At 38.9% G+C, this 13449-nt stretch overlaps 1 protein-coding gene across 1 annotated transcript; it reads left to right on the top strand.

The window, feature by feature from the left end:
* The first annotated feature begins 949 nt into the window (after positions 1–949).
* LOC141247109 (uncharacterized) lies at positions 950–2021 on the top strand. The gene is made up of 3 exons (XM_073669189.1): positions 950–1082; positions 1221–1350; positions 1442–2021. Exons 1-3 carry the CDS (start codon positions 950–952, stop codon positions 2019–2021), a joined length of 843 nt encoding a protein of 280 aa, XP_073525290.1.
* The last annotated feature ends 11428 nt before the right edge of the window (positions 2022–13449 follow it).

The raw sequence follows: 13449 nt of genomic DNA, 5'->3' as shown, positions 1-13449 counted from the left end.
TTTTCATGGACTGAGATTGCAGACCAATGGGATTTAGACCTACAATTAGTATCATTTAATTACCTGTACATATTAATTATATTATAGTTTGCAATGTTAACTTAGGATGTCCCACGTCTTGTCTTGTTTCTCTCATCAATTACTCTTTTCATTATTAGTATCCTCTCCATCCAACCACGGTCAATCTCTTTGTAGTGAATATAGAACTGAATAATAAGAACTTCTATTTAGAACTTATAACTCGTACGGCTACAGATCAGATATTGGTTTTTAGATTTGTATCATCTGGTTCGATTGACAAAATTACATTCTTAAATAATTGAGAATATTGGCATATGTAAAGTTTAACTCCTTCTAATAATTGTTTTTATGTACTTATTTTGTAAGAATCAAACTCGTAATTTGTAACTCAAACTATTAGCATTATACCACTTAACAAAAGAAATTGGTATGTTTGTAATATTGGTTAATTAGCGGTGAGTACTTATTTGTAGTTTTCTTTTGTGTATCGATTTGACTAATTAATTATTCAACTTCATTGTATAATATAGTTATAAACTAATGTACGCCACAATAATATTGTCAAGAGAAAACATAATAGGATTGTTATATGTGGGGTGGGCATTTCCTCTAATTCCCCCTCACAAAAGAGGACTGCATGATTTTGTAAAAGAAATAATAAAAAACTAAGAAGAGAAAGAACAATCATATATGCATTTAATCATATATGCATTGCATTCTTCTCTCCTTGCAAAGAACACGTTCATAATTTTATAATTGATTTCATTTCTGCGAATCTTTACAAGAAAATATTATACTAACTAATCAATAATCAAAACTAATTCCTCTATATATCAATAGAGATGCCTCACTATCCTGCAAGATTTTTGAACCATCTCCACAAAGGAGATTTGTTTGATCTCTCTTAGGTATTTTCTTTGGAGCAGCCATGGGAAGACAACCTTGTTGTGATAAGATTGGTCTAAAGAGAGGGCCATGGACCATAGAGGAAGATCATAGGCTTATGAGCTTCATCCTCAACAATGGTATTCACTGCTGGAGAATGGTTCCCAAGCTCGCAGGTACTATAATTTCCTCCAATTTTCGGATTATGTTCAAGATTTATGAGTTAGAATAAATATGGAACCTTGCATCGAAAAAGAAGTGCATGTAAATAACATATTACAAGGTGTTGACTCTTTTCTTTTTCGTAAAATAAGGGTTGTCGCGTTGTGGGAAGAGTTGTCGTCTTAGATGGATAAACTATCTTCGCCCTGATCTCAAAAGGGGTGGTTTTACGGAACCCGAAGAGGATCAAATCATTCAACTCCATGCCCGGCTTGGTAATAGGTATATAATTTGCTTCCCTATACTAAGTCCAATCTTCATTAGCATATTAAGTAGTGTAAGATATTAAATGTGAGTACATATAAATATATAGGTGGTCGAAAATAGCATCCTATTTTCCAGGACGTACGGATAACGAAATCAAGAACCATTGGAATACCCGGATCAAGAAGAAGCTCAAGCAACTAGGGCTAGACCCTGTGACACACAAGCCGGCAGTTGACGAAAAGGAGAAGAAAACTCGTGATCAAAAGTTTGATGAACATCCAAAACAAAGAGAAGGCATAGAGGAACAAGCCAACACCTCTTTACCCACACTAATGATCAAAGAGGATTCTGATGATAACAAGGAGGAGAACAAATTAGGGTTTATCCAAGAAGGAACACTTGATCAATTGTTTAGCAACTACGAGGTGATGTTTGATGACATGGATCCGAGTATGCTACTTGGGCAAGAGGTAACCCGGGCCCACAACTTGAATACGAGCTGCAGTACGACGTCGTTTTCAGTTGAGGATTCTCTGAATCCATCATCAATGGGGGAATCTTCATCTTCAGTAGTGCAAGGAGAATATTTCATGAACCAATGGGTTGATAGTGTGGATTCTTTGCTCACATGGGATGGGTTTAGACATCTACAAGATGATTTTCTCTACATGGGAAATATTGTCTAATTACAAAAGTAAAAATTTATACAAGATAAATACTTCTAAGTCTTTACTTTCAATTAATTTGGTTTTTTATAACTCAAGTTCCATTATCATGTTGATCGAGTATCTTGTTAAAGGTGGTCACTCAAGAGGGCACTTTGATCATGTCTGTCCTCTCTTGATCTATACTTGTTTTGTTGGAGGTAACTAATTTTGTTTGGCTCATGTGTACTGAATATGTAAAAGAAATATTTACTGATTTTTTGAGTTAATAATAGTAAAAAAGTTCACACATTCACACACGATTGTTCGTCTTGCATGCATTATTGATGGTTATTAGTCGACAAGTTAGCCGCATAGAGATTGTTGGTCATCATCTTGACGAATTTTTATTTGAATCTGTTTTCACATATCAATAAGGATGTAAAATATGTCGCCGACCGTCTGGTAGTTAGTATTGCGTTTGCAAAAATCCAATAGTTTGTTTAGTTTCATTTTAGGGTTGGTTCGTTAAACATTCATATCAATTATAATGTAGTTATTTGGAATAATGATTTTTTATGTTTTGAAATTCGTGCTAAAAAGTAGTGAATAATTCTCTAAAATATGACATTATAATGGCATTATAATATGCAAGTGCCGAACGTCTTTAAAAAATCTACTTATAAATGAAAATGACATTATAAGTAATTCAGGCGAAAGGACCCTTAAGCTGGGGTTAGGCTATCCTCTCTTTCATTATCCGTTTAAAGACTATCTTCTTGTTTTCTTTTAATTTATTTTTTAGAACATATTTTATATTTTAAATATCTCTAAATGTCATTAAAAATTATTATAAAATTTATATGTAATTAAAGTTATTGTTAAGACGAATAAAATAAGATCATATATAATTTTTTTATTTCATAAAAATATAAACAATATGGAAGATAACATATGAAGATAGTTTTATAACGGAGTGAGCAGTAATTAGCACTTTTCTGTTTGAGAACGTCGTTAATTATATATATCAGTTTTTTATGGAAGACCTATTATGTGAATAATTATTTAAATCACCTAATTATCATGTCATCCGTTAGATTTCCGACTAAAGGCGTGAAATGACTGAAATAGATCTTGTCTTTTGAAGTTGATGTTGGAGGCCGAATTTGGCCGGATCTTGCTCCAGTGAGTGGGAGATGGCAACGCTTCATCTCTGAGGGCTTTTCTGTTCTTTCTCATATTGCTATTCTCGCCAATCATCTCTGAGTTGATTTGATATCTTCAATTACCCTGCAAAAGGCATAGAACAGGAAGTGGGGGTCTCCGAGACAGGCTCTCCGACGCTCAAGTCAGTAATGTATTTAGATATGCATATATATAGTACTTGACAATTGAGCATTAAGAATGTGGAGATATTGGCTCCGTTCATCGGATGACTTGTCCCAGAGAAGGAATGAATCACGTCCCTATCATATTATTTAACCGCTACTAAGTATCGTAAATACGGTACAAGCAGTGTGGATAGGTCAAGGTTCGCCCAGGACTAATTAATTAATATGCTTAAATAGGACCTCAATGTATAATAGGACTAATTAGGATGATTAGAACTGACTTACCTTGCTTGACACATTCATTTCACCTTGATTGTGATATGATAATGCTAGGCCTCATTTAACACAGACGAAGCCTCGAAGTCTGATATTGGCATTTGTTTGATTTCTGCTGATCGGCCCATATGATAGAAGACCCGGCCTAGATGAGAGGGAAAAGACCACCAGGTTCCTCTTCACTTCCTTACTCTTGCTGCTCGACCCAAATGAGTGGACAGGCCCAAATTGGAAAAGGGGCCCGCTTTGTTCCTCGTTGCCCTGTCTTCATCGAGTAGCTGTGGACACTCGGAATTGGTTCTTCAATGAATCGGTGTGAACGGACAGAGCCTAAGAGGCTCCACCGGCAAAGGGAGAGCCCGAGAAGCTCAACTGGAGAGGCGCTTGGCGTCAAGAAGATCGACCGATGAAGTGCGAGCCTGAGAAGCTCGACCGGTAATGCGTGATTTTGACCGGCCCGGCCGGTGAAGTGAGAGGATTGATAGACCCGACTGGCGAGGTTCGACGATCGAGAGACCTGTGAGGGCGAGGCTCGGGAAGTTCTCGGTTACAATCTCGGTCGAGGCGCTCATGCCCTATTTCCGGTGAGCTCAAGATGCTCGAGTCTCCGACGAAGCTTGAATGGCAAGGACTGGAAGGCTCGGCCGCGGTTTGGGTGAGACTTCGTGTTTGCGGTATCTTCGACGAGGTTTGATGGTAAGGTGTTCGAGCAGGCCGCCTCTGCTTCCTGGCGACGATGGAGAGGTTGGGTGCTCGTCGACTGGTTTCGGGAATTATGGAAGGAGAACGATGTGGTGGCGGGCGGGCGTTTTAACGAGAACCCAAAGAAAGGCAATGTTTTCTCTCTAATTACTGTAGATTTAATGAATGAATCAGAGTTTTTCACCAATCTGATTAGCACTAACCTTCTCTACAAAATAACCTTTTGTCTATTGCTGATAAATCCTAATCCCCCAAAAGTCCCCCTTTATTAATGGTGAAACGCTCTATTTATAATGATCTTATGACTTATAAGGCTTTTGGGCTTATAGTAAAGTTGGGCCTATATTATTATTCTGGTCCAACATCCAGCCCAGCAAGTCCTTCGACTTCGTGGAGGGAATACAAAGACTTGCCTAGTTGGACCTATTTTTAGTTTTATATTTTGCACGGGCGTCTCGCGAATATTTCTATGATCTTTTATGAAAAAATTTCGACACATTTATTTGTATGGAATCTTAGGATGACGCCATTATTTTTCACGAGGCATAGAGTCGGCGTGAGACCTTTTTTTTAATAAACTCGGTGTATGAGTGTGAGATCTCTAAAATTTATTTCAAGAAACTCGCAACTGGGTTATTCGATCATGGATGAATCCCAACCTAATGGTCGTATGGTCTTCAACACTCTTAATTATCCACGAGTAGATAGGAGCTAAGGATATAGAGCTCTTGGCTCGTGTTAATGTAACGAGGGGATTACGTATGAGTTTAGAGCGCCATCTCCATACTCGTTCATACGATAACACAACGATTATTGCTTTCTCGTTTCTATATACGCAAAGTTCATTCGGAACTATTATTTTGTTATATTTATAGACCAAGTCGTTTGATCGTGGTACGTCGGGGGTCGAGTTTCGAATTGCTTACTTTCACAAACTACAACGGAGCCCCGAGCATACTTGTTACTTGTTGATCGAGCAATAGAGACTCGAGTGATTGTACATGTTAGTTGGGCGATAGAGCCCCGAGTGATTGTATTCAACGTCCGGGTGATAGAGCCCTGAGCGATTGTACGCATCAATCGGGTGGCAGAGCCCCGAGGGATTGTATTCGTCGACCTGGTGACAGAGCCCCGAGCGATTGTATCCGTGTGGATTACACGCTATGGGAGGCCTCGAAGTCGTGATCCATGAGCTTTAGGTTTGGTGTAACTCTAAGGAAATCGAGAGAAATCATTAACCCCAATGAAGCTCGTGATCCCGGCCTTGAATATTAGATATGGTGGTCGTGGAGCGCTCCTCGTTACGAGGGGATAATTTGTCAACTATCTTAGTAGACTCTACTATATTTTGTCATAGGTAGATGCTTTAGAACTTTCAAAAGACGAGAGCTTTACTCTCTCTTGAGGAAATCGAAGGCATTATTGCTTTGTGAGAACGAAGGTTGTGTTGCTTCGTGAGACCAAAGGCATCATTGCTTTGGGATTGCTTTGCGTTGAGGCAAAAGCATGCAGGCTTCGCAGAAAGCTCTGCGACTCCACAAAGGCTTTTTTTGCCACTAGGTTACTCCGTGATTCGAAGAAGGCTTGCGCTATTTACAAAGTTGTTTGGTGATGAAGCGGAACCTTAAATCATATACAAGGTTGTTTGGCGATGAAGTCGAGGCTTATGTCATATATAGGGCTTCTCGGTGACGGAGCCAAGGCTTTAGATCAAATATATAAGGTGTCTCGGTGACGGAGCCGAGGCTTACATCATATATAGGGTTGCTCAGCAATGGAGCCGAGGCTTATACAACTTGAAAGAGGTCTACGAGGTAAGGTTGTGTCTTTGAAAAACGGTGGGCGTTTGATGTAAGTCGTGCTTTGACAAGCGTATGACTCTTTACTCGATGACTAGCCCGATGTTTTCCACGCCCGGTGCCTGGCTCAGTGTTCGTTCTGAATTTCTTTTGGTTTGCGTGACTTATTATGCCATCCTCTACTTTACTATCTCTTTACTCGATGACCATCCCGATATTTCTCTTTTCATGCGTTTGTCTTGACTCTCTTATATTTATTGTCTCGCGATCCTCTACTTTACTACCCATTGCCTTTTTTCTCTACTTGCGTAGCAATGTATAGAAAAAGGTAAAAATTAAGGGTCACGAGATAATGGCTTTTCTAGAACGATGGATCTAATAAAGTAACACTAAATCTTACAAACCATAATATTCCGCTGAATGTACTCTACATGGTCCTGACATCACAAAAACCTTCAGTTTATATAATACGAGGACATGTATTTTCCGATGTGCCATTTGGTTTACATCCCCTTGTCTTTTTCCTTTACTCGTGACTGGCTCGAGGCGTATAGCTCTCGAAGATTCAGTCTGATGTATCTTTTTTTACTCGTGATTGGCTCGAGGCGTATAGCTCTCGATGATTCATTCTGATGTCTTTTTCTACTCGTGACTAACTCGAGGCGTATTGCTCTCGATGATTCAGTCCGATGTCTCTTTTCTACTCGTGACTGGCTCGAGGCATGCGACGCTCGATGATACAACCGGGGATGCTTTTTGCTCTTGGTTGGCTCGAGACGTGTAGCGCTCGATGACACAACCCAAGCTTATTTGGTTGCTCTTGACAGGCTTTATGCGTTCAGCGCTCGATGACACTTCCCAAGATAAATGGATTGTTTTTGACAGGCTTGACACACCTAGCGCTCGATGACACTGCCCAAGCTATGTGGGTTGCTCTTGACAGGCTCGACGTGTCCAGCACTCGATGACACTGCCCAAGCTAAATGGGTTGCTCTTGACAGGCTCGACGCACCCAGCACTCGATGACACTGTCCAAGCTAAATGGGTTGCTCTTGACAGGCTCGACGCGCTCAGCGCTCGATGACACTGCCCAAGCTAAATGGTTTGCTCTTGACAGGCTCGACGCGCCCACCGCTCAATGATATTGCCCAAGATAAATGGCTTTATACTCGTTCGTCTGAGAGAGTATGACTCTCTCACTTGTATTGTTATTCGACGTTAAGGTCTCGTAGAGCCTTAACGTGTTGCCTCGCCTATAAGACGCAGTTGTTTTTTATTTTACTATTTTGATAACTAGAAGATGTATGCTTTTATGTCATGTACGTGTAAAGTTCAAAAAGATATCGATGATAAGTTACGTACCTCGTTGAGTTGGGTGAGGATATAATTATGTTCCAAGTCAAAAAAGTGAACATTTTGGTAAGTGGGAGTTTTATATTAAGTTTAATAAGGTAAATATTCACAATTCTATTATTCATAACCTTTCTGTCTCCATTCAGTTTAGTTTATTATATTTTCAAGATGAACCTAACTCTTCGTGCTTAGTTGGATCTTCAAGTTTCTAGTTTGATTACACTTGTGAGATATTCTATTTCTTACCTTTTACTTTTGTATTATCTTTTCTCTTGTGCTTAAATTGAATTAGGGTTTGGTTAAGATAAAAGCTAGTTTGGCCAATTAGCTTTTGTGTTGATTGTATCCATTGCTAGTATAGATAATGTCGGCTTGAGCACTCTATTCCTCCGAGAGAATTGTGTCATGATAGTATTTGTTTGAACTATTCCGTCATAGAGAGCATCAATTTATGGACTATCAAAGTATTTGTTTGAGTTTTATTACCACCATATCCTGGTATTCCTTACTTATTGCCTCTATTAGTTTCAACCATTGATGTTTTCATAGTTAACTAAGATAGATAGGATTAGAATTCTCTGTTTGAGGTTTTAGTTATTTGAAATAAGACTTGAAATGCATTGCTTTGTTAGTATTGAATGAACTTCTATGATCAACTTGTCATCTAGAGATGGATAGTATCGAACTAAGTATACCTTCTCCACTGCATAAATCATTTGTTTTTTTCTTTGTTTGATTGTTTTTGCATTGAGTTAATTGTTCTAAAAAAACCTTGTTCTGGTTACTTGAATTACATAACAGTAAAATTCTAAAGTATTTATACCTTCATGGGATTCGACTTGTACTTTCATTTAAATACATGTTTGTTAGTTTATGGAATAGTCAGAACCAGATATTTATATCTCACTTTTGCATAGCCGATGTTCGGTTTATTTAATGACCGGCCAAACACTTGTTATCAAATTGGCTTTGTGGCCAGAGAGACAGTAATATATCTTGTCACTATATGTTGTGTTAATTTTGGTGTGAGTTAATCTGATGACTCACACTTGTGTTGCTGATAGTTTTTGGAGTGTTTTCTTTGTAGTATTCACTTGTATTAACTTTTTAGGACGATAAGATGGTTGGTCGTACTCTTGCATCCTTCGCTGCTCCTAACATGGAGATTGAAATAAGAGGTGTGCAGTTCCCCGCTCTTGCAGGTGGATTAAAGTTCAAAACTAAGTCGGGGGTGTTCCGTTCACTTCTGAAATTTGGTGGAACAATGCTAGAGGATCTGATTCAACATTAGGATAAGCTTCTCGAAGTATGCACAATCTGTAAACAAGAAGATGTTATAGATGATCAGATGATGCTACGTGTCTTCTCCTTCTCCTTCAAGGGTTGACGAATGATTGGTACCATAGTTCTTACCAGAAAGTTCTATCACCTGGAAAGCGCTAAAGAAGTTGTTCCTAGATAAATATTTTCCAGCAGCTACACCAAGTCAGCTCAAGAAGAAGATCTGCGATATAGAGTAGTGTGGCGAGGAATTGCTCTATGATTATTATGAGCACTTTAAGAAGTTGGTGTCAAGTTGTCCCTACCATGGTTATGTTGAGCATGATTTAATTTTATACTTACATGTTGGATTCCATGACGACGGTTTCTGAATGGTAAATTTGGCTTGTGGACGTAAAATTTTCAAGAAAACACACGCATATGACCTAGAAATCTTCACCACTCTAGAGGATGACTCTAGACATTGTAGTGCAAGAGAAAGTAGATGGATGGTTGCTAGTGTTTTGGATTTTGATCAAGAGGATTTGCAATGTAGAAAGAAGAGGTAAGATGCTTGAAGCTGAAAAATACACCACAATCTAAACAATTCACTCCGCAAGCACCGAGGTCTAGTCCTCCGAATCAAATGGATGAGATTATGGGAGAAGTGATACAAAAAATTATTCAGGCTAGCTCTAGCATGGGTGAAATGAGTATGGGCATTAATAAATGATGCCAAGAGTTGTCTCATGTATAAGAGCCAAATCGAGAAAATTTCCAAAAATTGCAGAAGCAAGTAAGTGCATTAATGCAAACTCTGAGTGATCTAGAATTACAGAAGATTCAATATGTAAATTGGATCAATTTGCGCTACAAAAAGGAAGAAATGACAACAGTAAAGATGAGTTTAAGTTGATATCAAGCAAGCATGAGCAGAAATTTTGTGTGAAGGACATCACTGACCGTAGTTACGGAAACCCAATATCCTCCTAGCACCAATCGGTGGTTTTCCACGTCCATCGTTCCTATTTGAGAAATTGAAGATGAGATGCAATCAAAAGGCGGTCGTGGATCCGAGTCCGGCAACCGCCGTTTACCTCATCTTGACCCAAATGGTGAAAAATCTCCTGAAGATCCAAATTGGTTTGAAAATTGTAAACCCTTCAATCCATTCCCTTTTTGCACTCAAACGTACAAGCCTATTGAAGCATGAGAAGGATATTTTCAAGGCATTTTCAAATTCGAAAAAACTCCCCTTTCTTTAAGCACATGATATCTAACCCTTGAAATTATTAGATGACATAAAAGAGAGGAAAAAGAAGAGAGGGTTGCATGCCATGAAGAAGACGTTGGTAAGTGTACAAGCTTCCACAATATTTCAGACGCACTTACCCGAGAAGTTCAAAGATCCAGGTACAGTTTCTAACCCATCACTATAGGTAATAAACCTTTTGATAGAGCTACACTTTATCTTAATTCTTTGATTAATGTGATCTTATCGTATATTTATCAATCCCTTACCAATTGGTTGTCTATGTGAAATACAAGTAGCCATTCAATTGGCTAATAGATCCAACATTCGTCCCTTAAGGATGGTGAAGGATGCCTTAGTGAGCGTGGGTGATTTCACCTTTCCTGCTTACGCTTATGTCCTTAAGATGGATTATGATGAGAAAGTAGTACAAATACTTGTGGGTAGACCGTTCAAGTGAACCACCAATGCTATAGTTGATGTGTGGGTTGGTTCAATGATTATGGAGTGTGATGGTAGGACGATTGAGTATAACATCTACAAGACCACCACTACCCATATTATTCATCGCCTCTGTGAGATTGATAATACTGAATCAGAAAAGCACAATTCACTTGAGAACGTTAATATGATAAAATGTACCTCATCCATAGAACGGAGCATGATAGGCCTCCTGATCCAGATTTGGACACTCACCCCATGGTACTAACTTTTCAAGAAGAACAGAGTTCTCTTGTTGTTGTGCAGGAAATGAGGAGAATAAAGAAATGATCCCTCAAAAACAATAAGTTTGGGGGAGCTAATGAGAAGACGAAGGCTACAAAGCCTAAGAATAAATGCCAACATGGGTGTCCATACCAAAGAAAAAATTCTCTATATAAAAAATTTGGAGAGTGAATGTCCCGAAATACCCGGGAGATTGAGGGAATTCAGCCAGCTTGAGTCAAGGCATGACTTTAAACAAGGTGCTTATCGGGAGGCAACCCGGCGTAGGTAATTTACTTCCATTAGAAAGTAAATTTAGCTTAGTTTGTTTCATTTTTTAGTCATAGAAGTTTCTGGGGGGTCAGGTTTTTATGAGAAATTGAAGAGATAGATGTTGCATGAACAAACGACGACTGGCTATGCTTGTTCGGTGATTGTCGGTCAAGCGTACATTGCCCGGGAAATAAGAAATCAACGATCGTCGAATGCCAATCGCCGATAGTTTTTTCGACAATTGCCAGTCATGGGTATGTCTCTTTGTCACTACGTTTTGCAACCGACGATGTACTTCTCATGCCTGTTGTTACAGATTTGGAATTACCACACCGCGCCCGCCATTTTGGATTTAGGATTACCACCGTGCGTCCGTCGTTTCTAAGGTCGCGTCTCCGCTGTTGAGGTCGCGCCCTCCCTTCATCATGTACACTCTGAGGTATATTTTCTACAATCTCTTCAAGTTCTTTTTTAGAACGAGTGAAGGTGAGACTTCGTAAGGAAAAGAATACATTGTTTTCAAAAGAATTCGAGAGTAAAAAACGAGTGTAAGAAATTGAGAGAAGAGTCGAGTGATTTTGTTACGCTAAAATGATCGAGGGAGTGAAAGTAGAAAAGAAAGAGCTGCTAGAAAGAAAACTGAAAGGGAAATTAGCGTTAAAAAAACAAAAATAGAGTGTGACTGATGTAAGTAAGAGAGATTGTGAGGATTCACCATCAAAAACCATCTTGAAGATCAACTAGTTCAATTGTTGTCCAACATTACTCAAGGACGGCCACTTCTACCATTATACAACTCGCCTGGAGAGTCACTGCCACCATTGTCACCCTGTGATCCAATCCTGGCATGCAATCACCCGATTTGAGATGAATGTGATCGATCCAACCATGGCATCCTCGTTGGATGAATACTTAGTATATATTTACCTATTTTTATTATTAAATAGTATTATCATGTTTTATGCATTTTCTATTTTGGATGTGTGCTTCTCTTATGCTTAAGAGGGCTGGCCCATTACTTAAAATAAGGCCCAAGCCCATTAGGATTTTGGAAGGTTTCCTTGGCTATATATATCCTTCTTATATTTCCTTTACAATTATGTTGAAAGCAAATTAGAAGTTGAATTATCCTCTTTGCAATCAGCGCCACCCGGTCCGGGCTCGCACCTAAACGAGCCAATACGTCTTGTTCTAGTCTTCAAATACAATCAAACACACAATTGATCATTCGGTGAACGTGCTTGATCTAGATCCGCGCCCACGAAGAAACGACCCCCCCCCCACCCGGTTGTTTTCGTATCACACTGATACTCACCTACACTACATTGAGTCTGATTCCTATCATTTCCGACATTCCATTGTGAGTATTAATCCACCTTCAACAAACCACTGCAACCTCAAGACTTCATAGAAGACGGGGAGCGTTTCTGATTTCCTTCCATCAAGAGTTTCACCATACCTCTTGGGTACCATTCTCTTTTCCCTTCTCTATTATGTCTATAACATTGAGGACAACGTGTAATCTAAGTGTGGGGGAGGTGTTCGGTATTCTACCTATCATTTTTTTTAATTTAGAAAAGCATAAAGATTAAAAAAGTCTAAAACTAAATCATGTGATAAGTTGAAAACCCGAAAGGACGACTCTGGTAATAAGCATGTAATCTATTGGGTAATAGGCATGGCAATATAAATTAAGGGTGATAGTGATGCGGTGAGCACAGTTAACGAGAGTTTTGGGTGGAAACCAGAAAGGGCACATAAGCAAGAATTGGAGTATAAAAGAATTTAGTTTTTTAGGATGTTCGATCTTCCTAGCATGGAGACATAAGTGTATGGATTATAGGAGTGTCTCGGGTAGGTTTTCAGTAAAAGGAATAAGATGTAGATCTATGAGTTCACTCTCGTCTTGAGCTTGTCGAACAAGGTTAGTTATGTTCAATTCATTTTATTATGGGTGGGGAACCTTATTGTCATATTTTAGGACTTTGTTGTGTTGAAGTGTGGTAGAGATGAGATATTTATATATTTACGGTGATTTGGTGTATTTTTATGATGATTTGGAGTAGTCTAGGTTATATTTGTGTTCACGGTGCTTGATACATATTGTTGTGGTTGAACTACGCAGTTTTTCCTAGGAATTGGTGGGTGATTACGATAATATTGATGTTGTGATGAATTTAGTGGGGCTTAGGATTATTTCATTGACCATATTGAGTATCATTACTTGTGATTATTGATACAATTATTGTGTGACTATTTTGTGAGTTTGAGAGTACAAATTTTGTATAAGGTTGGGGTTGGGATTGGCTTGGGGATGAGCTACATTGGTTTTTTATTCTTGTTGAATGACTTTGTATTTGCATGTCTACATGATTTCACATTTGAGGATGAGAGGTAGCCTGATTTCACTCGAAATGAGTAGAGTTCAAGTGTAGGGAAGTTTTATATAAACCTTTAAGACTTTATGTATATGCAAAACTGGGACACGCTCGAGACTGAAGTGAGCAAAGCGGATCTCG

Source organism: Phyllobates terribilis, unplaced genomic scaffold (genome assembly GCF_046119375.1).
Source record: "Phyllobates terribilis strain yellow unplaced genomic scaffold, ASM4611937v1 Scaffold_2784__1_contigs__length_107165, whole genome shotgun sequence".
NCBI lineage: Eukaryota > Metazoa > Chordata > Amphibia > Anura > Dendrobatidae > Phyllobates > Phyllobates terribilis.
This window is presented reverse-complemented; position numbering and strand designations above follow the sequence as displayed.